At 48.4% G+C, this 27,499-nt stretch overlaps 2 protein-coding genes across 2 annotated transcripts; both read left to right on the top strand.

Annotated features, from left to right (window-relative positions):
- Positions 1-3,240: 3,240 nt before the first annotated feature.
- LOC128142052 (lymphocyte antigen 6E-like) lies at positions 3,241-8,424 on the top strand. The gene is made up of 3 exons (XM_052787663.1): positions 3,241-3,518; positions 7,229-7,348; positions 8,147-8,424. The coding sequence occupies exons 1-3, from the start codon at positions 3,467-3,469 to the stop codon at positions 8,356-8,358; spliced, it is 384 nt and encodes a 127-aa protein (XP_052643623.1). The 5' UTR covers positions 3,241-3,466; the 3' UTR covers positions 8,359-8,424.
- A 10,323-nt stretch (positions 8,425-18,747) lies between these two features.
- On the top strand, positions 18,748-25,093 carry LOC128142102 (lymphocyte antigen 6E). Its single transcript, XM_052787789.1, has 3 exons — positions 18,748-18,905; positions 22,996-23,115; positions 24,266-25,093. Exons 1-3 carry the CDS (start codon positions 18,854-18,856, stop codon positions 24,472-24,474), a joined length of 381 nt encoding a protein of 126 aa, XP_052643749.1. The 5' UTR covers positions 18,748-18,853; the 3' UTR covers positions 24,475-25,093.
- Positions 25,094-27,499: the final 2,406 nt, after the last annotated feature.

The raw sequence follows: 27,499 nt of genomic DNA, 5'->3' as shown, positions 1-27,499 counted from the left end.
CCCACACCCAGATCATAAGGTGGTAACAACCGAACTATTTGAAGTAGTCTTCAGCCTTTGCTATCCACAGGTTTAGGATTTCTTAGGGACAACGCTGGTTGGCACAGGCAAAGGCCAAGCTGGGGCTAGTACTGCCCCAGGTCTTGTCCTGCTGTGCTTATGAATACAGACCTGCTCTTGGCATCCAGGTTTAAAATAAGGTCATGTCTTGTGCTACCTGAACTTGGTAGGTGCCTCCGTTTTGGGCTGGGAGGGAACCTGGCACGTGAAGAAAGGTATAACAATGTGTGGGCAAAGGGGGCAAAGGCACGTGGTTGAGTCTGCTTCTGCCGTGGAGGCTTTCATGGTCTGGTTATGGCTGTTGCATGGAGAAGCTATGATCAGCACTAGGAAGCCAGGATTCCCATCCCTAAGGGAGCAGCTCCATCCACGGGCCCCAGCCTGCCTCCTTCTTGTCTGGTTTCTCCCATAGGTTTTGCATTCCCTGCTGCCCAGCAACAAAACCCATGCATGTGGGCCAAAAATTGACCCAAATCTCAGGTTACATAAAAGGGTCCTTATCTGGAGGTGGGAGCAGCAATTGCCCTGAGGTACAGGAGGTCCTAAACCCATGAAAGCTCCCTTAGTGAACCCTCCCTTGGCAATGGGTGTTGTGTAAGAGGAGACTCCTCTCCGCCAGCCTCCCTGAGAAATCCTGATGTGACATCACCCACGCAGATGCTGCTGCCTAATTCCACATCCCTCCGCCCAGCGTTTCTTATTTGCTGGCTCCCATGGTTGCATACTCCTTGCATGAGAGTGGCGAGCTGCCCTGCAGAGACATCTGGGATGCCTGGAGGGCTCTCAGGAAGAAGATGGGCATCTCATCCAAATAGTTGGGATTGCTCCTGGGAGGTAGCTGTCTCTCTCTGCCCGGATTATGGCAGAGCTCAGTCTTCGGTTCTCCAAGTCACTGTGCCAGGACCTGAATCAGCCAAGAGGGCCTTGCCCTGCCTAAATTAGGCACCTGGAGGAGGTGGTTTAACTTTGGCCCTTCTTTTCCCTCACTCAGGGCTCTATCCCCACTGATTCTGAAGGTCCTATGCTGCCTTCTGCTCTCCTTAAATAATTTTTCCCTCACAACATGAAATTTCTTCCCTTTCGCTCTGCTTATTTGCCCAGATCCGATTAACACCCAATGAATCAATGGCAAAGTAAGAGACAAGATGGATGCACAAGATCAAAGCAAGGTCTCCGCTGGGTCTAAAAAGCTTCTGGAAGCCATGGAAAGAGACAAAGGCATCCCTTTTTCAAAATTAACTGCTGCTCTCTTGTCATATAGCCAACTCATGGCTCCATTTTGAGGTCCATTTTAGTTTTCCTGAATGGTTAGTGATGAGATATTACTCTACAGAGGTGATTCAGCTTCCTTGAGTTTTTTGCAGTCTTCCTCAATCTTACTTCTCACTTGGTGTCCCTGGCTTGCCAGCTCCAGGCCCTCCTCCAGGCTGAAGGCTGTGATGCTGGGCAGCAGGAGACATCCTCCCCACGCTGGCTGCTTAAATGTTGCCTCTAACCGCGTTGAGTTTCGTAATCTGTCCTCTTGAGCAAGAAGGAATCATCACGACCCAGTCACTGTGCTGCAAAATTGCTGCTCTCCAGACCCTGAGAAGAGGGCATGCTCCAGCATTGCAGTATGCCTAGGTACTAACGAAGATGTTAATGTCCTGGGGACAGCTCCCAGATAACCGTTTGACATAGAAGAGCTTGCTTCCTACTCAAATTTCTCTTCTTAGTACATGTTTTCTGGCAGTGCTGGGGATGTTTTAGCCTCACCACTCTCTTTCAAAGCTGACTTGCACTGAGCCAACATGCGCATGAACATGAAGATTCATGTAGAAAAAAATGGATGTTGGTAATGTCAACATGAGGGGGCATATGGCAGTAATTAGAGCACCGTTTCATTCATGGAGGAAGGGAAAAGGCATATATATATAACAGAAGTCTGTGGGATAATTAATAGGACCGAAAAAAGGAAAAAAATGGTTGCTTCCTTTTACCCTCACTGCAAAATACCAGCAAGAGGACACACCCACTAATTATGAAGAACAACCTGTTTATAACGCACTTACGCAGTAAACTGAATTCCCCTCTGCAAAGCAGAAGGCTGGATTTGATCATGTCCCTACCAGCATGTCCCCTGCTGACCTCCCAAACCTCCCAAACCAGGAGTGGGGATGTCTATTTTGACATCGGGCTTGAACAACTCTGGAATTCACCACCTGATGATGTCATTCTAGGAGCAATTTAGGAGGGCCAGAAAAAGTATCAGAAACTCACATGGATAAGGAAATCATCCAGTGTTGGAATGATTCATATCAGAAACAGACAAAAATACCCTACTGATGGCTACTTTTAGGTAACTGCCTCTTAAGTTATTCTGTAATTGCCAGCAAATTGGCAATTTTTTTTTTTTGCACATTCTGCTATCTGCTGTCCAGGACTAATCTCAGTTTGGAAGAAGCTCCATTGAGGTGGCAGCTTGAGCTCTTACAAGATGCATCTTGTATTAGGGTCTATTTCCCAGAATATCAGAAACAGACTTTAAGAAATTCAGAGGAGAGCAACACAGAGGAATAGGACAAAGGGAATGATTTAAGAGAAGAGATTGAAAAAGAGACAGTTTGAGAGATGGCTTTTTTCAAAGTAGAGCAGAAATTCCAGGATGCCAATTTGTGGTATTGCAAACGATTTCCAGAAACTGTTGGGCGTGGAGAAAAGCAGACCCCCTAAAGGATCCCTGAGACAGGAGCAAAACTTCATTAAATAAAAAGTGTATAAGGAATTTGAGAATTACAACCAAGAGAGGAGCAAGCAGAGGGATTAATTACAGGTAATGGAGAATTGATAAAAGAAATGAAGACTGACATGAAAATTTGAGGAAAGTCTTCTGTTTAACTAACAATTAGCTAATTTCATTTTGTGTAAAATACACTGATTTTATTGGAGGTAAACCAGTGTAAGCCAGCTGAGAGTCTGAACTTCTGGTACTGTGGAATAATTAAAGAAAATGAATGGTATGAACCTTTGTACATCATGTGCTGACTATGCAAAGGGATTAGAAAAATGCACTGTTAGGACTATCTCCCCATGCCGCCAGGCTCCGCTATTTCATCAGTGCAGCTGCTACTTCTGCTGGGAGGAAGAAAAGGAAGAAACTCAGAGGAGAAGAGAGCAGATCCTCATTTCCCATCGCTCATACGACCAGAAGAGCAAGAAATGTGTTGCTAACAGGACTTTTCCCCAAGGTGCCAGCCTATTCCATGGGCTCCGGCATGGAGAACTCCCACATGCACATTACACACCCTTGGGTTGATTTCATGTCCACCCATGAGCTATTCGGAACCTGTAAAACTGCTGCCATTCAAAAGGTATATAACCTGTCCTCCAAACATCTTCCCAGTCCAGCGGAGAGGATCTGGTGGAGATGAAGACTAGTCTTGTCACCTTGTTGGCTGCTGTCCTGTGTGTGGAGCAAGGTAAGTCTCTAATGCTACTACTAGTTAAGGCTTATAGAGAAGACGGTGGAAACTTTTCGTGTGGCAAAACTTTAGAGGGCTGTCACCAACTTAGCAGTATTGCATTGCTGCAACCATGCTGCCACCAACTTCCTTTTGCACCTTGATTAACAATTTGCTGCAGAAATAAGATCCTGATAAACTAATTCTTTCCAGCGGCGGTACTGAGTGAGTGTGTTCTAATTGTATGGTGCTGGATGCCAGGTTATATCCATGCAGTGATCTATGGGATCGTCCCAAATGATGCAAGCTGGAAGTGCCAGAAAGCGGAACAAAACATTTTTTTTTAATCCATATCGTTTTTTGAGTATTTTCCAGACTTTTCTGTACTACTGCCTCCTCCATTGTAGCGAGCCACATGGTGTGCCACGTGTCTCGCTCCCTAGGAAATGCACCAAGGAGAATTATATAGATTAAATCAGAAGCAGAGGTGAAAGAGCTTTTCTGTGCATATATCATGTTAAAGGCATCCTTCTCCCAGAGGGAAGTCTGAGGTACGCTGAGTGTGTTTCCCTCTTCTGGGACTGATACACGTGTGTTGCTACATCGCTACTTGCACGTAGGAATAATGACCATATTGCCAATATTTCCCCCACGCCTGATGGTTTCCCAGAAACCATGATACATATCTAGCAGGAGTTGAGAAAGAAGCATCTAATTAATTCTTGCTCTTTGATGTATCAACCCCCTACTCCTAAATTTTTTTGGACAGACAGCTCTGCAGCATGCCTGGAAGATCAAAAGCTTCAGCCAGTTTTGGAATGGGAAAAGGAGTATTAAATTCTGAAAGAAGAAAGGATTTTGTGCCCATAATTCCTGAATGCAGTGACACAGTATGGACAGAGGAGAGTAATTATCAAAGGCAACATCCTCAGTGTTACCCAGGATGAAGTGGAAAGCTAATAGAGATCCAAGTCTCTGGTAGCACACATTCATGTGGGATACCTTGTGTGTATAAGGTGGGATACCTTATAGCTGTAGTAGGCTGATGACATTTTATATTGGCATTAGCTTCCAAACGGACTTAAGCACAGTCATTTATACAGCACCTTTCTGTAGCCAGTTCGAGACTGGAGAAAGCTGGTAATTCTAATATCAAGGCTTTCACATTCAAGAGTAAGATATCACAACTTTCTGGCCTAATACAGGGACAAAGGAAATCTTCAAGACAACTGTTGTTTGATCCTTCTCATGTATCTGGGGTCCCATTACAGACCTTAATAAGCAACTTTTGATCAAAACTGTTGATCTCAAAGCCCACCAAAGAGGTTCTGTTGCCATTTGCTTCCATGAACTCACTGTTATAGTATGTCCAGAAGAAATCTTAAAAGGTCAAATCTTAAAAGGTCAAATCCTTTGCCCTGCTCTAATGCTGGACCAAACCAGGCAGATGTTTGTCTAATGTGTCCTTGAAAGTTTTCAACAAAGAAGATTCTAGAGCCTGGAATTGCTCAGACCCTCATCCCTTTAGAAAGTTAGTCTTAATATCGCTTAACATCTCTTTCTGTACAGTTCTCCTGTGTTTTCACAATAGGATGTGTAGAACAGTTTATTACTTTCTTCTTTGCAGCTTCTTTTTGCTTGCATGAAGGTTACTGTGTCTTTCCTCAGCATTTTCTTATTTTTATTAAACAAACTAAATGCTTCTAAGCTTTTCTAAGCGGTCATATTTTCAAGGTATCTGACCATTTCTCCTCCCTCTCCTCTGGTATCTCTCCAAATGCTTCGCATATTTTTTTGAAGTGCCGCTTACAGATTTGGTCATAGGTGTTCCAGCTGAGGCCTTGCCAGAGTGGAAAGGCCACTTTGCATATCTTGCACATGACATTGCTGCCTGTGTTCCCTTGGATGACGTTTGTTTTCATCGCTGTAGTGTGACACTGTTGACTCCTGCTGTTTGCATTGCAGTCCTTAATTGTAACTCATCCTACATTTAAGTGGCTAATTTTTATCTTTGTGTAATATATTTCTCTTTATTGAACTGCATCCATTCTTTTTTCATTCTTTTATTATATCCATCTGTCAAAATCACTTAGAACTCTACTTATAGTACATTTTCAGCTATTTTGTCCTTTGCATCATCTGAAAATGTGATGTGCATCCTCTATCCCATTCCTACTGTCACTAGTGGTGATACTGTATAGACCTGAGTCCAAAGCAGAGCTCTAGAGAACCGTAAGAGTTGCATTGCTCCAATTGGTTTGACCAATTACCATTGCGAACTACCCTGTGAATGTGTTTTCGTGTCTGGCTTTGCACCATTCTGCTGCATTTTCACTAGCTTGCGTTTTCTGGGGTTGCTCATAACAATGTCATTCAAGATTGTGCCAAAAATTTTGGTAAAACCTTATTGCATCGCCTCTACCCTGTTCATGAAGATTCAACTTTTTTAGTGATGAACAAAGCAAAAAAGCTACACACTGTTATGGCCCTCTCAGCATCAACTGTGGATAACTTTTTCCCTCCCTTCCCTTCCATCAGGAACTTCTCATTTAATGGTCTCTCCGACCTACATTGCCCTTCCACTTTCTTACTGCCAACTTCTTATCAGGCAAAACTGCACTCACAGGAACGTGTCCTCCAGTTGCTTTCTGCCCTTTCCATACTGACAGACTGTCCCCAGACTTACCAGGAACTTAGCAAGCATTCTGCACTGTGTTTGCTTCCCTTCCCCAAAATGTCTGTGTTTTTAAAGTAACTCATCCCCTCTCCTACACACAAAGCCATGTACTTTGCCCTGGGTGATTTTGCAAGCTCAGAACTCAACCACCACCATAAAACCTATAAAACAATTAATCTGCCTCGCTGGGGAGCGTTCTGCAGAACACTTTGGTGTGGTTTCTCATCCAGACTGTTTTTGCTCTTCTTCCTTTTTATCATTACTTTACAGAGGCTTTCCAGAGGTCTGTCGTACCACCTTCTGGATTTAAGGTCAAGTGTGTACATTCTTGACAGATACACCTCATCGCTGCCTGCCCTTCCTGCCAGTCATCTTCTGTATCTGTACTGCAGATGTATGAATTATCCTACCAAATTTGCACTTACTAGTTAAACCATACTTTTGGTTAAGACGTCCCATTTGTTCTCTGTCTTACAGTGGTATGCAGAAGTTCGACAGAGCATCTGACTACTCTTGCCAGACTTCCTAGGACTGAGGTTAGGCCAGTTCAGTTAGTGACATTTGACCACAAGAAAGGGTATGTGACAGTAGGTTCCGAGCCAGATGAAAGAGAAATCGGACACTGGGCATTGTCCACCTCCTCAAAATGCTCCAGGCATCCTCAAGTTCTCCCTGGCAAGCCCTGCCTAGGCTGGCCCAGGAGAAGCTACTGAGCAGTAATTGGCAATTCACATGGCAGAGCTCTCAGGACAGAGAAGCTATTGCTCAGCAATAATCTCCATCATAAAAGACCCCAAATCCTTGAATTCCACTCACATCTACTGCTGCCAGAGATTGCAAACAGATCAATAGCACTTCACAGTCTGAGACATATGAGACAGAGAGGGATTTAGCATTGCTGCCATGGGTCAAGGGATAAAGACAGTCACTGGTCATTCACACACAAGCATTCATCAGTCTATAACTAGGAAAATTGAGATATCTGGATTGTAGGTATTGTGGTTCCTAAATCATGTAATGTGCTTTTTCTTTTTTTTTTTCTTTCCTCTAGCTTACCCATTTATCTGCTATGTGTGCCAAGAACAGGAGTCCAACAAGAACTGTTTGACCATTTCCATGTGTGCAAAGGAAGACAAATACTGCGTGACTGTCCGTAACAACGTTGGAACAAGTATGTTTCTGAACAACACCTTGTTTGTGCTATAGAAGAGCAGTCCCAGGAATGGGCTTTCATCCCAGTCACGGCCACATATGGAAACAATAGCTCCCGAACACTAACTGTTAGGAAACACCGACCTTGTTGCTCGCTATTGCAGTCACTGCAGTGTCGATATATACTTGATATTGTTGGGGAAATGCTGAAGACACATATAGCAGCACCAGAGAATGAACTCAAGCCTGGGGCTGTGTGCATGGCTTCACAGTTAGCTCCCACCAGCTTTCTGCTGACCGCGCCAGCCAGCTCTTGTTATGGCAATATTCACTCCCAGGGTTGTTTTCAAAAATGTTTCGGCAAAACTGCACCACAGCTGATTCTCCCTGCCATGCACAATCCTTCAGGTCTGTCCTTGGGGCTCGGCACCCTCGAACACCTCCATGTCCTCTCAGACCAAGTCTCAGATCATATAATACATTCCCCCTGGTTTTATGTTGTAGGAAAACTGTCCTGGTGGGCAGTCACCCAGCCTGAATGTCGCTTCAGGCAGCTTGAACTGAAAGCCACCCATACATCCCCATAATTCCAGTTTAGGGACAGATGAAACATGGAGCCCAGAGAAGACCAGCCTCATGTTGCAGCAGTGTGGACATGGCCGGACTGTTGCTAGTCCTGAGCAGAGGACATATTTGCCTTGGGGACTAGTGCCTGGCCTTCTTTTATTCGCCAATGCAGATTTAGCCATGGAAACATTTTAACAATGATTCTTACATTCTACTCTTTCTTTTTTTTCCTCCTTCTCTTCTGCCTTAGAGCCCAATAAGCCTAAATATGTCATCTCTAAGATGTGTTCTCCAACGTGTCCAGCAACAAGTCAGCAACAAAACCAAACCTATCAGACGGTTTCTTGCTGTGCGAAACCATTATGCAATGTGAATGGAGTCAGCAGCAAGGAAAGCAGCTATGGAGCGATGTCCCTGGGTGTCCTAGCCAGTATCACTTACATCTTTGCATGTGGACTGTGATGGGTTAGGAAAAGCTCCCCGTGATGGCATTGTTGGCTGAAATAAAATTGTGTTGCTCTGGGATAATTACTGCTCTCAAAGAGTCATGCTTTGCAGCTGAGCTTCCCCTGGGATTTTCAAGAGAGTCTAATTAGGTGGTGAACTACCATTGATTTCCTAAGCCTACTTGAATCCTAAGAGTCCCCAGCCATTCAAGTCACCCAAGAAAACACATAAAAGACAGCCCTTTTGACATGTTCGGGCTTCAAATTGTTACAGCTCTGAAGAGATCCTTGAAGACATATTTTTGTCTCTTTGAGTTTCAAAGCGCTGTGAGGAATAACAACCCACCCTGCCTGAAACACAGGTAATAGCTCAATAGTTATGTCAGCACAGAGGGGATGTTCGGTATCTTCTGTTCACACTAAGTTGGTTATCACACATCAGTCAAGCAGTTCATAAACAAGTAAGTAGAGGTAAAGCTTCTTTCTGGCAGTATTTTGGACATTCCTCCAGCCTCAGTGGGGAACAATTTCTGGCTCCTCTGGCTCTTTGCTCTCGCAGGGTTATCACATTTTGAAATGAGCATCCTTTAGCCCCCAGCTCCGACGGGTTGGCTGAGCTTGGGGAAAAGGCAGAGAGGAGCAAACGTGGCTGAGAGGACAGGCAGCAGCAGGGCACCAGCGGGGAGATGGGAGGGAGAAGGGAAGGGGGGGCCAGCATGGTAAGCACTGCGCTGGGAATTGCCCGCACACTGCCTTCTCATGGACCTGGTCCAGCTGGAAAAGATGTCCCCATATATATTTCCCTCTTTTTTTTGCAGGGCCAAACCAACCTGACAGCTGTTGCCAACCCCAGTCATTTAGAGATTGTGAGATGGTTTCTATAAAACCACGTTCCTGGCGTAGAAACGATTGATTGTGCTGTGCTTTGTTTAGTTTTGCACTCCAGGATCTCTGCTCCCTCCTCTCCCTCCAAGAGCTGCAGCTGAGGGGAGACAGAAAAGCTTTGTAGGAGGCCTGGGGGTGTCTACAGAGCAGAAGAAGGGCAGGCAGCCAGAGGCTAACACAAACAGCCCAGAGCTTCTTGGTCATACCCCTGCTGCAAGCTCACTTTTCTGGAAAACAAAAAAAAACAACCCAAAAAGGAAGAGTTGGCAGCACCACTAGCTCAGCTGTGTTCTGGGGAAAACTAGAGATCATCCAAACAATTCAAGGGTGGTTTTCTTTTTTGGATGAGATGTTGTATTTGATGGCTAAATGAGATCTTTGGTTTGTCTGAAGCATTGCCTTCGAAATCTGCTGTGTTTTGGTTGCACATGTGGAAGGATGCGCATTTTTGAGATGTTTCACTCTGCCTGGATTACAAAGCAACTGATTTCTCAAGAGGACGATCAGCCAAAGATGCCCCATCAACTTCATGTTTTGTACTGTGAACTCTGAAGCCCGGTGCCTGGTTTTAAACATTTTGATTAATGGACAGGAGGGAAACAAAGCAAATGAAGGAGGTGACACCACAGTGCTGGGCAGGGACAAGACGCTGATGCCCATTGATCTGAGCATACTGGTGAGCCGTGCCTGGGGATGACAGATGTCAAGAGGGCCAAATGTGAACTTGCCAGCAGAACATGCTATTAATTTTCTCTCACCAAAGACAACCACAAAAGGGAAGGAAAGCTATGATGGAGAAGAGGAAGGGAAAGACTTTTTAAAGCAAAAGGAAGGAAGAGATGTCCAGCTGCTAAGCGCACAGGCTGGCAGCACTGGTAGGGGCTGTGGTGGCCGTGCTGCATCCCGATTCCATGAGCACATGCTCCACAAATACCCCACACAGACAGAAGACACTTCTTCCCCCCAATACATCGAGTGCTTTCAAAAAACTCCAGGAAATTTGGGCTCCGGGCCAAAGCCATTACTGTCTTTACCGCCAGGCAAGTTGGCACAGGAAAGGGGAAGCAGAAGGAGCAATTTATATCTCAACCAGTTTCACTGGACGTGAGAAGGCGACGACCTGGTGGGTGAGACCAACTGGCGGGGAGGGAACGAGTCAAGGGTTGAGACAAGTCCACTGAGGCTGGTGGCATGTGGCGGACCAGGATGGGCAGAGTGAAGGAGGGAGAGCAAACCTCATCCAGATCGTTTTTTAGAGCAGTAGAGTGGGAGTTGCTGCAGGGTCTGGAGGGAGAGGTGGTCCGCTCAGAGCCCAGCTGAGCCCAGCAATAACTACTGAGGACTCCCTTTTGTGGCCTTCCACTTCTGCACTGGGATCCCTGGTGATCGGACGCTTTTTAAAAAAGCTGCTTGGTTCTGCTTATGGGGACTTTCTCCCGCTGGCAGAATTCTGTATGTGCCCCCTTGAAGGCCTTTATTGCCTTCCTAGCTCTTCCTCTCCTCTTCACCATGCCAGTTTAAGTGCTGCCTGCTGATAGCACCCAAACGGATGTTGCCTCCAACAAGATAAAATGGACAGAGGGCTTCCTAGGTCACCTTGTCTACAAATTTAGAGGAACCCCTTCTTTTCTTGAAATTTCTGGATGCCAGAGCACCTGACTATACCAGGATTACGCTGATTGATCCCTTGCAGGTGAAGTGCCTTAAGGTTTTCACTGTGTTTAAATGGATTTACTGGTTACATTGCCAGTCATACCAGTACCCACTTGGTTCCTGGACTGAAAGCCCACAGTCGTGAATGAGGAGCTGAAGGTCTCTGAAAAGTGAGTATGGAGGTAGGATTTATGAATGGACTTTGTCAGAGCTGATGCTGTGAGTGGGAAACGACTGAAACTCTTTCAAATAAAGAAGGAAGAGGGACACTTACAAGCTGTCCTTCTTGGTTGGGGGTGAGAAATGGGGTACATGTTGGTCTGCCTAAACAAGGTCACAGCTCCCTTTCCACACCGGTACCTGCCTTTCCTGGGCTGGAGGAAGGTGCAGGTAGAAGATCAGGGCTCCTGTGGCCCAGGAGTTTAGGCACAGACAGCCTAGTCTCCTCTTTCTCCATGGGAAGAATCAGTCACATTTGCCTTTTCAAATGTGTGTGGTTGGTTGGTGGTGCTCTCCAGGCTTAGCTGTGCTTGCTGGGAGAAGACATCCAGGTGATGCTTGGAGGTGCCTCTTCAGTGTAGAATTTGTTTTGCAATCTCACAACAACTTTGAGTTGCACACCCAGAGTCAGGAGATGTGTTTTTGCTTCCAGCCTGCAGTACGTGTAGAGTAAAAGGGAAGACAGGTGTGGAGACAACAACCACATCTAACACAAGAGTAACAGAGACATATTGCTGCCGCAGATGTTCGTGAGATTAACACGGATTAGCCAACTAACACATCAAAAGCAAGAATATTAAAATGAAGCAGGGCACAGGTCTAAGCAAATAAAAGGTGGTGGTTTCAATACGAATATGCACATCAGTGAGGGACATCAGCCAAACTAAGTGGTGTCCAGGCACAGAGGTATTGGGAAAAGAAATCTCTGGCATCCACCACAGCTACCAAACCCAGCCTGTTTCACCTGCTCCTGTTTCTTCACAATAGGGAAATCTTGGTATTTCAGAAGACTGGATACCACCAAATGCAGCATCCATCACTATAAAGGGGATGGGGGACACTCTGGGGACATACAGAGCAGTCATCCCAGACCCCAGTCTTGGAAAAAAACTCTGAAATAAATCATCAAACAATTTGCAATGGTGTAGGGGCTATCAAGGAGATGGGGATGAACAGCAAGAGCTTTCTGACAGATGGGTGTTATTCCCACCTGTGACAAGATGGCAAAATCTGTAGTTAGGGTAAAAGTGGTACCTGTCACATAGCTCAGTATTAATAAAGCTTTTGGCACCGTATCACATGACAGTCTCATAAGCAAAACTAAGAAAACACAGTCTAGCTAAAATCATGAGCAAATAACTGTCAACAGTTTGCTGTCAAACTGGAATGATCTATTAAACAGGGTCCTCTGTGGCTTGTCTTGGCTCTGGTATGATGCAATGTTTTAATTGCCGGTTTGAATGATGGATTAGAGAATAAGTTCATTGAGCTTGCAGGTGACAAACTGAGAGAATCTGCAAATAGGAGAATTCTGTGTGACTCTGCTAAATCTAAGCGATAGTCTGAGAAAAAGGATGTAATTTAGGAAGGACACACACAAAGCTCTACAGATAGTGTGGACCTGTCATCTGCACAAATACAGGATGATTCCTTGCAGCAATCTGGCAGAAAAAGAAGTTGTGGTGGGTGTTATAACAGATCACAAGTTTAACATGTGTCAAACTTAGGGAAAAAATTATGAAAAAGAAGGCAGCCTTGTTGGAACTCTGCAATCCATTGAAAAGTCTTACACTGGGAAGAGTAAAATGGTGTGGGATGGGATGAGATCCTTCCAGTCTTTTCTCCAAAGGGAAGGCCTGGGCTGCTCCATTCTCCCCACTTTTTGCTTTAGGGTTCACACAGCAGCAAAGGAGCTTTTAGATAGGATCAGAAAGGTTTCCTAGCATCTAATGTATAGTGAAAAGCTGGATAACTGCCTCTAGCATCAGCAGCTTGAGCATCATTATCAAGATACATCAAAGCATGACAGAAAAATACAGTCCTCAGCATCTCGTTGGTGTCTCCACTGGGGCTGGAGAATGAACTCAGCTGTCTCTCCTGATTCTCTCCATCTCCTTTCTGTCATTCCCATGTACCCGTTGTGGGTGCTGGTTCCCTTCATTAGAGCAGAATTGTGGTGTTCAGGCTTGACTTTGCTTTATCATAGAATCAAAGAATGGTTTGGGTTGGAAGCGTCCTTAAAGATCATCTAGTTCCACCCCCCCTGCCACGGGCAGAGACACCTTCCACTAGACCAGGTTGCTCAAAGCCAAATATACAGCAATGTCTAGCAGCAAAGGTGACCCAAAGTTGCTCTTCCACTGCCACCATGTAGGAACTTTACTCCAAAGGATATTCAACCCCCAGAACACCTTCAGGATTCCCAGGATCTCAGTCAACAGTAAAAGCAATAGATGTGCTGAGCCAGTGAGTGGAGAGACAGCTCTCCATAATAGGAATGACATATGGTTTTCTCCTCTTTCACCTGATTTCTCACCTAGGCAAATCCCTAAGCACGACACAAAGCATTGTCATCATGCATGGGGGTGACAGGGGCTCAATTTTCCTTGGTCCAGAAGGGCCGGGAAACAGTCACTGGCTCCTTGCCTCCTTCTCACAGTAGCTCATCTGGGACTTGCCTCCAGCTCCAGGGCCTGCTCCAGCATTAGATGTTAATCAGCAATTAGATAACGTGCAGACACCGCTCCTGGGAACAAGAAACTCCCTTCTGCAGTCTACGGGAAATTAGTGTAATAAAACTCACTGCAAGATCTTCCAGGAGAAGAAAGCAATTTTATCATACAAAATCTCTAAGCAAGCTGGTTTTGCCGTCTCACACTCGTCCTTACAGATTTAATTTGATCACTGTCTCACAAGCACCAACATGTGTGTGCCCTGATGATCTGGGCAGTGTCACTTCTATGCCAGAGGTAGCCAGGAGATAACAGCTATGCAGTTCTCATCATGCCTCTGAGGTTCTTGGCAGAGCACAACAAACTGCTTTTGGCCTCCCCCTTTACAGCCTTTAGAGAGAGGATGCTGGTTTGGCTCCTTTTCCCTTTTATTTTGCCCCTCTTAGATGAAATTCCCAAATCAGTTCTTTTGTTTTCTCTGTCTGGGTGTTTTATGGCTCCCACCCTCCGGAGACTCTTATCTAAGGTCAGTTTATTCCTCCTCTACATTTGAATGAAGTCAGACACAGGGTGCTCTAGAGCAATCAACACATGCCTTTCCTTTTAACCCTTGCTCTGCTGTTTCTTCCAGGTGCTTTCACCCACTTGCACATTCCCACTCCTATGTCTTTCATACCAAACTTAACATTTCTACTTTAAATCTCCGCGACCCGAGCACCTTGCCTACAGCTTCAGCACGGTTTGTGCAGCCTCCCTGGAGCCTGGTGAATTCCGTGTTTACAGAGAGGCATATTTTTGGTGGAAGGGATGGGGAAAGGCCTGAAAAGCCTCTTCTCTCCCCAAAACAATCAGTCAGTGAGGTCCCTGCTGTGGGAGAGGAGATGCCCCCAGGCACAGGAACCTTTGCAGGTTGCTGCAGAACCTCATTGATGGTTCAAAAGAGGCCAGGACTGGAAATAAGGCTACAACAGGGGTCCAAAGTTCACCCAGGAGATGGAGATAGGACTGGAGGCAGGTATATCTACTACGTAGGTCAAGAGCCATCCAGCAGACAGGGTTGGAGACAAGGTCACAACCTGAGTCCAGTAGCCACCACGAGGCCAGAAACAGAGCTGGAGACAAACTACCTACAGCAAGGGTCCAAGGTCCATCCAGGAGATGGCTGGAGATAGGCACACTTACAGCATAGTCCTGGCAAGGGCTAAAGGCTCAGGCTTGAGCTTAAATAGGGCTTCTGGACCCATGGCCGCAGTCTGGAGAGGTCCCTGGTGAGGCTGGTCAGGGCAATTAAGGCTTATGCATGCCCTCGGGGCATGACAACATGAGCCCATTTGTAGAGGAGTCAGTTTATAATGCTGGAGCACTCTAGAACAACCTTTCTTACAGGTAGCCTGGTCGCTCCAGACATGGACATATGTTCCAGCACACTTTCAGCAGCCTGGAGAGATCACAGCAGCAATCAGAGTTTAACTTTTTGCCTGAGTAATGACCCCTGCTTAAAGCTTCACTATTGTTTTCCTGTCAAAAGCCTAGAATAAACAAGCAAGACAGAGGGTGAGTCATGCAGACTCTGGAAGGAGGACATGTGAAAATACCGATTTCTCTCATACCGACTGAGCATGCACCAACCAGTGAACCACTTTCACCTTAACAGCGCTGGGAGAAAAGGAAAATGGAAACGTTGACATCAACCAGAAACAAAAGTACATAAATTTGACAGCCTGTTCGTGACTGCAGGTTGTGGTTTAAGTGGGCAGATGAAGGTCCTACTCCAGTAAACAGCGCAGCCCAAAGATATATCTGGTTATACACCCACATTTTCAGGAACCTCAGTAGCTGAGAGCTCTCTCAGGTCTGTCCCCACGGGCTGCAGCAGAGAGTGGCCTGTCAGGGTGACAGAGGACAGTGAGCTGTTTGGCACCGTAGACAGCAAGAAGGCTCAAAGAAGCACCGGTGCCTTGATTTGCCTATGAAAAACCTGTGCCTGGAGCATCCTTGGATGATCCAAGAATGTTCCTGAAGGTCTTCTGGGCAACTCTGAGCAACCAGAAGGAGCTTCAGGAGGAGAAACATCCAGGGGTGGGATGATGGGGAAGGGCTGGCAGATGAAGTCAGCCCTCTCATTCAGCCAGGTGGAGCAGGACGGTGTGAGCAGGAGTCTCAGGGATGGTAAATCAGGGCTCCAGCATTCTTTGTAGTGTAGGAAGCTATGCCAGCACCCGGGGCAGTGAGGGCCTTTACATCATGACTATGTTGCAGCAGACTGCTCTGGGCAAAGAGACTTGTCTGTTTGAAACACACCTTGCAGCACGGATGGAGATCCTGGGCTCCTGCTCTTCCAGGCTAGCTAACAGATTATGTCCTCCCAGTCCTCTGCTCTGCCAGACTGATACTCCATATTTTACGGTGAGATAGCTTTGGCAGGTGGGACAGGACTCTTCCACAGAGCGGTCCTTATCCCCTCCTGCAGAAGAGAAGCCTGAACACTTCTCATCTCCAGAGAATGATGCAACTATTGAAAAGGAAGGACTTTGTCCCCTTCCTTTGCCATCTGTGCAAGGTGATTTTAGCAAGTTTGCTCCACAAACTCTCTCTGTTCCACTAACTGGGGAAACACCTCATTTGCAAATTCGACTGGGGTTTAAGCGCCTCACAGCCAGCCATGTGCACAGCCCTGGCCAGGCTCAGGAATTCTTACCTAAACCCTGAAACAGAAACGTGATGGTAAAGGAAACTCTCTGCCACCTGGCTCCACAGAAGCTGAGCAAGCTTTTAGCAGGCCCGCGTTTCAAGCTCAAAGTCCTGAAGTGCCAGTTCAGCACTGAAGCCTTGCAGACCTAGTAATTCTAGTTTTAATTGCTGCACCTATCTCTGCTACCCTGCTCCCTTGACCCATGAAGGGAGCTGGCATACTCTTCATTTCCTGATTTTAAAACTAGCCATTCCTCCCCATCATGCAAGCAAACCTTGAAATATTTACTCTAGCACCAGTTTGCTTTATGATCCAGCTGCTTTCTTATCTCCTTTTCTCTTAAGCATGTTTTTGTACCTGTGTCCACCTTTCCACAGCACAGAACACATTCCTGTTGCTGGACTCTACCTCTGCTGCCTTTCTTTCCGCCTCCCTCTTCTTGTGAAGAGACATTTTTTTGCTTTGCATTCACAGTATGAAGCCAATGGTTCAACAAAGCCCTCCAACAAACCCCAAACTTGCAAGAAGAGTCTGGAGCATTCGGTGTGGTGTTTTGCTGCGTGTTGGTCTAGAACAGAAAGCCCTGCCATCAGAGTTGCTGTGTTGAGCTTTGAAGTCTGCTGTCCCACACCGCAGCCTCGATAAGGAGGTGGGAGACATGGGCTTAGACTAGCAAGCTTTCAGAAGGGCTTCCTTACCTGGCACATCTTCCACCATAGCGAACTGGTCCCCAGTGGCTCTGCCCACCTCTTCTGTTTGCAGCATCCCGTAATTAATACTGTCCCCACCCAGCCATTTCAGTAGTATTGGGATGACTCCAGATCCTGTGGTGAGTTGTGTCCTGTGTGACTCTTAGGTCCTCTCTCTTCCTTCCTAGCAGCAGACAGGTCCTCTCCAGGAAATAGTGGAACTGATAATGTTAAATTTGGGGGGGGGGGGAGAAAACCAGAAAGCTGTAGGCCCTTCTATACTTCTCGTGGGGATGAAGGGAGTCTACAAGACATGGAAGGAACAGGAGAGCTGAAGCTATGCCTTCCTGATACCCAGAAATTAAATCTCAGGTGCTGCACCTCAAAGTTGAGATAAATGCTGTGAAATTGCTCACATGTAGGCTACAAAAAGCCAGACCGACTCCTACGGGCACAACCTGAACTCAGTCTGTATGAGACAGGGGTCTTGTGAGTGTACCTGAATTACAGTTGCTCAGGCTACCGCAAAGCTGAAACTTCCCAGTTTTTTAGCATTTGATTTGTAAACCAGAGAATGAAACAGTGCCAGCAGCCCGTTCCAGAGGAAGATATTAGACCACAGAAACACATTGCTCGCAGTCAGTTCCTGCTAGAATAACTGGCAATGACAAATAAAAATGAGCCATAGGAGAGAAAAGGGAAGTGGGGATTTGCAGGCACGGTGTTGTTTTCCAAGTAGAGAACTCAGAGTGCATTCTGACAAGACAGGAGCTGGAATTTCTTCCGACAGATGCATTTGCCAGGAAATGCTGATTCTGCGGAATTAAACCCATCTGTGGCATACAGAGTTTGTCAAACCTGCTTGCTTCTTGCTACCTCACCAGCCATCTCCTCCATTCCCAGGCTTCCCTGACAGTCAGCTTCACAGGGTCCCTCCCCCAGTGCCCTCCCTGCAGCTCATTTCTTAGACGACTTAGCTATTTCTGTGGGACATACTGAACCTGGGCCACTCCAAGAAACCTTTCTGGGGGACTGTCCTACGCTCCGAAGGCCCATCCTGGCAAGCGGCCCAGGCTGTCCTGTGCCACTCCGGCTGCTGGGCCCTTGTACCTTCCCAACCCTGTATGTCTAATCCCATTAGGCTCTGGTAAACGGCTAGGGAAGTTGGTTGCCTATCTGCTTGGGTCTTGCATGGGGGCTGTGCATGCGGAGGGGTTATGCATGAAGAGGGGGTGTCATGCATACAGGGGTCTTGTGCATTCAGGGGTTCTTGTATGCTGGAGATCCATGCACGAAGGGAGTCCTGCGCACAGGCGTTTGCGGGAGTCCTGCGCACAGACGTTTGCACATGCAGGGCATGGGTACGTATAGGGTGGTTGTGAATGTATGGGGGTGGGCTGTGTTCTCAGGGGATCCGTGAATGAAGATGCATGGAGGAGGGGAGGGAGGCATGAACGCAGCAGGTCCTCTGGATGAAGGGAGCCGTGGATGCAGGGGGTTGCACTTGGAAAAGGCTGTGCATGAGTGGCGTCCGGCATGCAGGCAGCCCTCCTACTCCCGTCTCTTCCCTCAGGGAAATAGAGGGGACCCGAAAGGGGGATGGAAAAATCATTTGGGGCAGGGCCGGGGGGGGGGGGAGAGCTGGCTCTGCTCCCGGGTGGCTCTAAGCCCCCTCAGCGAGCCAGGCGCTAGCAAGCACAGGCGCCACAGAGACTGCCCCCTTCCCCGGCCCCGGCTCTCCGGAGCGGGGAAACGAAACCAGGCGGGGCCGGGGTAGGCGGTGGGGAAGGCGGTGCGGGGCAGGGGCCGGCCCGCGGGGCGGGGCCGCTGGCCTTTCCCCACCCCCGGCGCTCGGCCCTGCCGCCAACCTTGTGCGCAGCCGGCCGCCCTGCGCATCTCCGCTGGCCCCACCGCCGCACCATGAAGGCGCTCCTGTTCGCTGTGCTGGCTGCGGTGCTGTGCGTGGAGAGAGGTAAGGGGTGGGTGGTTGGGGGGGGGGATGCCCCCGCCACCACCATCTCTCCCCGAGGTCCTCCAGTCCTTCCCCAGCCCTGGGTTTGGGAGCGAATTGGGGGGGAGGGGTGTGCTGCGTCTTGCAGGGTGGGCTCTGGAAGTTGGAGGTTTGCGGGGGGGGGGGTGAAGGTTGCAAAGGGGCTGGGGGGGGGGAGAGAGCTGAGCCGTGCCGGGGTTTTGCGCGGGGTGTGTGTGGGGGGGTGTCTTTCCAAGACCTGCCTCGCAGCAGTGTCCCTCTTGAAGCAGGAACTTCAGGGCTTCCGTGCCTGTATGTATAGGTATGCATCTCCAGCTGTGCATGTAGATATTTTGGAGCTTTTCCCAGCTGCAGCTCGAACAAAGACCAGGGCCGGCTCCGCTCCCCCTTTTCGGTGCAGCGAGCCGGGATAACGGCGCCGAAATGGGCTGAGATGCAGCCGAGGGGAAGGAGGGTGGAGGGGAGATGGAGCCCAGCCCCGGCAATGGCTGATGGAGCAAAGTCTGGGCACAGCCACTCGTGATCCTGGCTCCTGCCCCCCCCACCCCCCCAGCATCCTTCGGGGCAGGCTGCGGTGGCCAACGTGTGGGGAGGTGACCCCCAAGGGACCATGCCCTGTAGAGCGCATCTTGGGGCTGGCACCGAAGCTGGGGAGAACGTGTTTCCTGTTGCTGGGCATTAAACTGCAAGTTGTCCAAGTCGCAGAGGCTGCAATCCCCGCCTTCCCAATGACTCCATTCCTGGCTATCCAGACTCCATGGGGCCGTGCAAAACCCCATATTGTTTCCATATGTCGATGCTTGGAGAAGCCAAACAAAGAGCAAACAGGAGAGTTCTGGGCCCTCTGAGCCCCTGCTCAGGAAACATGGGCCCTTCTTGTTTCCTGAGGAGACCGGTGAGAAGAAACTAGTTGTTTGCTGCCCTTCCCGTGCCCCCCTCCTCATGGAGTCCGGGAAGCAACTGGAAATTCAAGCGTTGGGTCTCCATCAGAACCCAACTGTCATGTGCTCGGTTCCAGTTGGGAGGATGGGCTGTCCAGGCCAAGGCAGTAAGGGGTTTCACTTCCCCCCCCCCAAAAAAAACCCCCTTTCAGCTTTAAAGTAAGTTCTTAGCCAGGCCAAAGGGCAGCTTTATCCCCAAAGGCTTCCAGCAAAACCAGGGAGTCTTTTGCAGAAAAGCTTTACCCCCCTGCTCAAAGTGCCCTGAAGATCTTGCATATGGTGTGTAAGGTTCTTGTCTAAGAGCAATGGAAAAGGAAAGAGCGTTCGGCACAGGGACCAAATGGAAGAGCTGCCGAAGCAACAGCATTTTTCAACGGTGCTGCTGAGCTTCAGAGCGGGTTTTCAAAGGCTTTTTTTTTTTTTTTTCCCTGCATTGCTCTTTACAAGAATGGCTTCAACCTCTTATCTGAGGAATTCCCCCAAATGATCGGCTCTGTTTTGGGAGCTCTTTGTTCCTCCGAGGAGCTGAGCAGCAAACAAATAAACACATAAATTCTTCCTGTGGAAGAACACTGCATTTTCTGGTGAAAACGAGGCTTCCCTTTTGCATTGTTCAGTCTTGGGCTTTTTTTTTTTTTCTTTCTTCTTTTTTTGTAGCCTTGAGCTCCAACTCTTTGCTCTGTCTCCAGCTGCATCAAATAATTCTGCCACCCCTCTTGTGCCTTTTGTCTAAAACACTCAGCCTGCTTGCTCTCTTAACTCTGCAGTGGGTTATTTAGTTTCCTGTTTTGCTGGGGCAGAAAGTGGCACTAGCTATTACTGTGCATTTCCTCTCTTAAACTACGTTGAAAGATTTGCCTCTCCTGGAAAGATTTTGTCTATATTAAGACGTGGGGTAATAGGTAGGTGTGACACAGAAAAACATGGGGATGGGTAGGAGATGCTGTGGTAGGAGCACAGATTTAGTCACGTGGCAGAGAATTTCATACCTAAAGGCACTTTTATGTGCATGTACAAATATTTCTCATGTGTTTGTATCTGGAACCTCTAAGCCTGAATGAATAGGACTGCACCACTCGACTCCTGCGTTCAGCATAGTGAGCAAATATGGGGACATATGTCCTGCCATAATGCACACAAGAAACCTGTAATCCACTTCATTCCTGGTTGCAGAAGGTTCCTGTGAAATGGGATGAGTCAGTTTGCCTCCTCACTTTGCCCTCAGGGTGGTTGCAAGGAGAAGGGTTTGTGCCAGGTCACCTGAGACTTGAGAGCAGGAACGTGCTGGGAAAAAGGGAGCAGGAGAGAGCTGGGCTTCACTCAGAGGTTCCAGACTGAGTTTTGGCCAAGCCATGGAAATGCTCTGAGGGCTCAGCAAGGGACAATAGCAGGCTGTAGACTCAATGGCTGGCTCTGTCCTCCTCCCCTTCTCCTAGATCCCAAGGCACGGTCCACTGATGAATCTCTCCTGGGGCTGTAGACTCAACTGGTGGCCCTGTAATCCTGGGTGCTGCATGTAGGTTGTGGCTGCTGGGTTGGCACGCTCGGGTAACTCGGTTTTGTTGCAAGGATCATGGGGAGACTGATGATTGTTGGAGGATGTATGAGGCAGTCCAGGAAATTCTTGCTTAGAGGGTTGTGGGGTTGGCTTCATCTCCAAAGCAGAGTCGTTTGGCTGCCCCGATGTGACATTCAGGATCCCCCACTAACCTCCTTTAGTCTGTTTCCCTGAGATTAGGTTTTTGTTTTCTTTCCCTGCTTTGGCCGTGGCTGCTCAAAAGTCATTCCTCTGGAAACAATTGTTATTTTTTCCCCAATTTTCTTGTAAAAAGCTTTTTTTTTCCTGAGAGAAACAGGATTGAGAAGAACCTCAAGAGGTCATGCAGTCCCATGGCAGAGTGGGACAGCTGCTGACCAATATTTGTCCAATTTATTCTTCAAAATACTCCATAACAGGGACTGCTGAGCCTCAGCAAGCTCTCCCAGGGCTTCACCGACTTCACCTCCTTAGGATAATCTGTTTGTGGTGGGGCTGAAAGACGTAGGAGCAGGAATGATGCTGCCTTGCACTTCCCATCCTGCATCAGCCCTCGCTGTGGTTTGCATCCTGTAAACGCAGCAGAGACAGGCAGTACCTCATGGAAAGGCTTGCTGTCTTGAGTGCTCAAAAGTCAGAGGCCGTGAAACATCAGGAACAGACCTCATCTGTCTGCATATGTAGGTCAACAATTGCAGTGTGGATGTGATGTTCTCGTATGTAAAATACAGAGAAGATCATCCGTCCACTGCAAAGTGCATATGTCCCTGCTGAGTCACTGGTCCAGGCTGTTTCTGCAACCATTTCCCACCACTGAATGCTATTTTCCAATCTTTCCTCTTTCTTGGGCAGATCTGAAGGATGAGGGAGGGGAGCCAGCTGGTGCAGTCCATCCTGCTGGGGTAGGATAAACCATTTTAGGGGACCTGCTGTGGAGGAAGGCATGCTTTTTTTGCTATCTCCCTGCTCCAGATTAAAAACGTTGGTTGCATATGCTGCCCCCATAGTGCTATGACTCCTTGGGTAGTGGGACAGTGCAAGTCCTTGCAGGTCTTGCTGCAACGCTGGTCTTGCTCTAGCTGAGAAATCGTTTCCACCACATGCGCTAGCTCAAGCGTAGCCTGAGCTTTGTGCCCTGCTGCCAAAGGCAGGTCACAGAAAGCTCGAACCCATGGTCACGCCTGGACCATTTCCCATCAGTGTCCACGGTAGCTGAGCTGAATAAGCCCAAATCTCAGGCTCCAGGTTGCAGGCCTGAACTTGCCTCCATTGCTTAGTTTCAAGTTGGCAGCTGTAGCTCGAACCCGCTTTTGGGGCAAACAGGAGGATGCCATAAAGTACCAGGTTGACCTGTGGTTGTATTGAGGCTTTAATTGACAGCTGATCCCTCCAAGAGCTTGAAATGTATTCCTTATGCTTGAACCCATCACTTGGTCAATTTTGGGGGGAAAAAAATCTATCGCAGATCAATACAGCCGAAATAGCAAGCGTGGCTGTGGCCAGGAGCGGTGCGTGCCATGTGTCAGAGGTGGGGACGGCCAAGCGAAGAGGTCTTCCCACCAGCTCCTAACCGAGGTGTGCCTTTCCCTTGCAGCCCACACGCTCATCTGCTTTTCGTGCTCGGATGCATCCTCCAACTGGGCCTGCCTGACGCCTGTCAAGTGCGGGGAGAATGAAAACCACTGCGTGACGACATATGTCGGAGTGGGACTCGGTGAGTGGTGACAGGACCTTCTTCTGCCCTTCTTGGCTGCTCTCCTGGGTCACCTGCTGAGCGGCAGGAAGGTTTTCCTTCCTTCGGCTGGAAAAAGGGGAAAGTTCTGCTTCGCAGCTGAGCGTCGGACCGTCGCGAGGGAATTTTTACGAGGGACGTGCTGCCAGACAGAGTCACGTTAAAGCCCACGTGCCTGCACCGATGCCGGGAGTCCGAGGGGAATTTTGGGGTGGGGGCGGGGAGGTTGCTGATGAATAAGTGAAAGTGTGGAGGATGCTGCAGGCTTCCTCTGTAGGAAGCCCCGGGGTTGCCTTTCCTGCTTTTGCCCGGTGTTCAGGCTGTTCATCCCCGAGTCCCACCTTTGCTTCTTCGCTCTCCGTGGACAAGGTGGGGTTGCCAGGAAGGAAGATTTGCAGGTTTCCTCCCTAAGCGCCAGGAAAGATCGGGGATGGGGGGGGTTCTGTGCTTCCCAGCTGCTGTTTTTAGGGAAGCAGGCTGCTCTGGTGGGTCTCCTGGCATCATTGCAGAGCCCAGCCTGGCTTGCCTTGCTCTCCCTTACAGGAGGGAGGGGTGTTGCACGCCCGAGTTGCAGGGTCCACAATGTGGGTGGGTCGTGCGTGCACAAATAGAGGCTGGGAGCTTTTATAAACCTGTCGTCTTAGCACGGTGCTAATGGTTTCCTATTTCCTGCTGCTAAATGTGCGCTGTGCCTCTCCCGCAGCCGATGCTTGAAACGCAGACTTTGCTCACAAGCGCTTCCCTGGTGCTCCCTATGCCCCATGCTCTCTGTCTCGCTTGAGGAGTCCCAGGGTCAAGCTCGAGTGGGATTTTTAAGATTCTTCACGGGAGCCGTTGTGGCCAAACTTTGGCCGACAGCGTGGAAGGGGTGTCCCTGGGTTGTTGCTTGGTCTCTAGGGTCTGTGTGGGAGGTTATCACGGGTGTTCCTTGAAACGTGTGGGCTGGCTGAGATTGCTGCCGCAGCCTGATGCCGAGAAGCACTTCATCCTCTCCGTGCCACCTGTGACTCTTCGGCTATTTCAGTACTGTTATTTCCTTTGCAGAACAGGTGATCAGAAAGCTGAGAAACATTCTAAACCTGTCTCTTTTTGCTTTTCTTCCTTCCCCCCCCCTGCCCCAACCTAAATTCAGGCAGCAAGTCTGGCCAGTCCATCTCCAAAGGATGCTCTCCCATTTGCCCCAGCGCTGGGATTAACCTCGGCATAGCGGCTGCCTCCGTTTACTGCTGCGACTCCTTCCTCTGCAACATCAGTGGTTCCAGCAGCGTGAAAGCCAGCTACGCGGTCCTGGCCTTGGGGGTCCTTGTTAGCTTCATCTATGTCCTCAGGGCTCGCGAGTGATGGGGCTGGCCGAGGAAGAGCCGTCTTCCACGGGCCGTCGCGGGTCTCATTAGCCAATATCTTCTCTGTCGCTGTCTGCAAGGAGATCCTCTACTTCTCAGCAGGCTTCCAAGATGGTTATTTCCCAGACTTTACGCTCTTCCAGCATCGGAGACCTGGGCAGTTTGGCCAAGCTGTTCTCCTCCTTCTGTGGACATACCCCATTGCACTCTCACACCTCCTTGGCAAAGGTGGATCGTTTTGGAAGGGTTTCCGCTTTTATACCTAATACCCCCCCCCCCCTCGTTTCTAAGGTTGATTAAAACAAGGCTGGGACTCGCCGAGAACCGATTAATCCCAGACACCACCCGGTCAAGCGTTCAGACGTTCCTGCCTCTCACCTCCGTGGAGGTGCCTGGCACCGGCGTGCTCCAGCACATGGGTGGCCCGGGCATCGGGAATGCATGACCCGAAGGGAGACACATTCCCAGCCCCTTGCAGCTGCAGTCTCTTTTTATAAACCCGTTTTCGTTTCTTCTGATCCTGGGCTGACTTTTCTGGAAAACAAATGACATGTACCTTGTCCTTCCGAGCTCTGTAAGTGCCAGACCTGAATAAACATGCTCCTGTTGTTACCTGAGATGGGACGTGTGCTGTGTGTGTTTCCTTGCTCCAGACAGAGAGATTAGAAACGGCTGTTATGGAAAACCCAAATACTATGCCTGGCACGAGGGCCTCTTACCCTCTCAAGCGGCTTTTGAGTCCTTCATCTCAGCATTCCTTCCAGCTCACCTCTGAGCGGCAAGTCCATCTCCTCCCTGTTGCTGTCCTTTCTAATAAACACCCCTGGGCCACCTTGTTTCACCTCTCGTGGAAATCGCCTTTTCCAGGTGCATTTTAGTGAAAAATGCCAGTTATTGGGGTCTTGAGTCAACCCCATTACTCCTAATGGAGCAAGCGCGCTGGGAACAGGACCTCTAAAAATTAGTCTGCATGTTACAAAGACTTGGTGCCTCGATTTCCCTACTTTGGACTTGTGATGGTGATACACAATAACATCGATACCTAAATAATCCAGGGCAACAGGTCTGTTTGCAAAATTTAGTGAAGTCAGAGGCAAAGATATCAATACTCAGATCTGTAGGTTCAACCTGCAATCCCTGGCTGATGGTGGACGTGGACTGCAGAAGGTGACTTCACCACCAAACCTGCCACTCCTGCTGTCCCACAGATCCCAGGATCTTCCCAGGTCTTTCGGCAGTGTTGCTTCTGGAAGTTCTCAGCCATCCCATGGGAGTTGTGTCCTGCCATCTCTGCGTTGTGCTGGTTTCCTACCTGTTTTGCCTGCCTGTGGACCTGCTAGACAAAACAAGCTAAAATTGAGCCTTAAACTGTCAGGTGAAATCTTGCTGTCGCTTCCACTGATTGATCAGAGGTGCAGTGGGCTTTTTTCTCTTCTAGCAGCAAAAATCAGGTGTAGTATTGGCACTCTTTAACCATGCCCTCCTTGTATGTGGTTCTCCTGTTTTGTGTCAAAAAACCAACCAAAAGCCTCTCGAGCTGCACACACTGTTCAATTATACCTCTGTCCCACTTTAAGCGTTAAACAGCTTCTTTTGAAAGATGGTGTGCAGATGTATAGAAATATTTGCAACAAAAGTGGTTACATGTTTTTTCCTCCGCCTTCTCCCTGTCTTTTAATTAAAATGACACATGCTAATGACAACCTTTACAACAGGAGGGACTGGTCATCGTGACGTGACCTGCAATTAGGTGATGAGTTTGGTAAGAACGCATTGCTTGTCTCCTTGGTCCTCAGATGTGCCTTCCTCTGGTTAATGCATCCTCCCTCACCTGCTGGGACCTGCTGGGACCACAGGGCTCGAGGTGCGCCACGCCTCTGCTATGCACAGATAGCACAGGGAAAACTGGGGAAAAAATTGCTAGAAATGGGGTAAATATTCCCAAGCTTCCCTGTGCCTGAGCCTTCCTCCCAAGAGGTTTAGAAACCTCGTTTGCAGGGTTAATTTGTTCCTCGCCGCTTGCTGTGAGTAGATGCTGTAGTGAGACCAAGGCAGCACCCAGAGTACTCTACCTTGCAAGTAATGGGGCTGTAACTCTTTTCTAGCCACCTGGTAAAAGGTATCTTGGTTTTGGACTCAAATTACCCTCACACCACCTCTGCTGTGAGCAAAGAGCTAAACTGAAAAGCCATCAGCACAGCTGTGTCCTAATACCTGTTCATGCCTTTCCGAGGCTCTTGAGGATGCCACACTGGACAACCCCATGGGCTGAAGCTACGAGCAGGGTTATGAGACCTGGTTGCCTCCTGCAATGGCCATCTCCTTCCTACCGCGGCGTTTCAGAGTTTGCTCGTGCCAAGGACTCGGTTATGCAAGGGAACGAGGGCTGGCAGGAAGAGCATTCGGCAGGCTACTTACCCTATACAAATAGCAAGTTATATTAACGGTATTGCCAGGGGACAGATCTGAAGGTCACTTCACACGTGTTCTTGAGCCTATAGATAATGAATAGATTGCATATGGAGATTTTTTTTTTTTCGCTTCACTCTCTTTTTGTCTTTCTGTCCTCCTTATGTGCTATATTCCTGTACACTTAGTATATGGAAGAAGAGATATTTGCAGTTTTTCCTTTTGAACACGTGGCAAAGATCTCTTTGATAGATATATGTATATTTGAGAGAGAGGGAGGGTATGACGGCTTGTCAAATGCAAGAGATGTTATTCAACAGTTTAATCCCAAGCATCATATGATCAGTTCTGCCAACTCTCACAATTTCTGGTCCTACTATAGATTATTTTTTTTTTGCCCCCAAATCCCCAGCACCAGAAATCATGTGAACCTCAGCTGTCATAAAGCCCAGGAGTGAAAGGCCTGAAGATGTGCAGCTGTAGTAATTAAAAACATTAATAATAAGAAGAAAATAAATAGCAAGAACCCAGCATTTACAGAGCATTAAAACTAGTGGCTTGTTAAACCACATGCCTACTTTGGAACTTGAGGGCCATGGTGGGACAGCCTTTAA

This window comes from Harpia harpyja, chromosome 5 (genome assembly GCF_026419915.1).
Source record: "Harpia harpyja isolate bHarHar1 chromosome 5, bHarHar1 primary haplotype, whole genome shotgun sequence".
NCBI classification, from domain to species: domain Eukaryota; kingdom Metazoa; phylum Chordata; class Aves; order Accipitriformes; family Accipitridae; genus Harpia; species Harpia harpyja.
This window is presented reverse-complemented; position numbering and strand designations above follow the sequence as displayed.

Excerpts from the sequence above, each read along its gene's own strand:
- LOC128142102 (XM_052787789.1), top strand. The coding sequence starts at position 18,854 with ATGAAGGCGCTCCTGTTCGCTGTGCTGGCTGCGGTGCTGTGCGTGGAG. Across the intron at positions 18,906-22,995 it reads GGTGCTGTGCGTGGAGAGAG|CCCACACGCTCATCTGCTTT; the intron begins GTAAGGGGTGGG and ends TTTCCCTTGCAG. Across the intron at positions 23,116-24,265 it reads ATATGTCGGAGTGGGACTCG|GCAGCAAGTCTGGCCAGTCC; the intron begins GTGAGTGGTGAC and ends ACCTAAATTCAG.
- LOC128142052 (XM_052787663.1), top strand. The coding sequence starts at position 3,467 with ATGAAGACTAGTCTTGTCACCTTGTTGGCTGCTGTCCTGTGTGTGGAG. Across the intron at positions 3,519-7,228 it reads TGTCCTGTGTGTGGAGCAAG|CTTACCCATTTATCTGCTAT; the intron begins GTAAGTCTCTAA and ends TCTTTCCTCTAG. Across the intron at positions 7,349-8,146 it reads CCGTAACAACGTTGGAACAA|AGCCCAATAAGCCTAAATAT; the intron begins GTATGTTTCTGA and ends CTTCTGCCTTAG.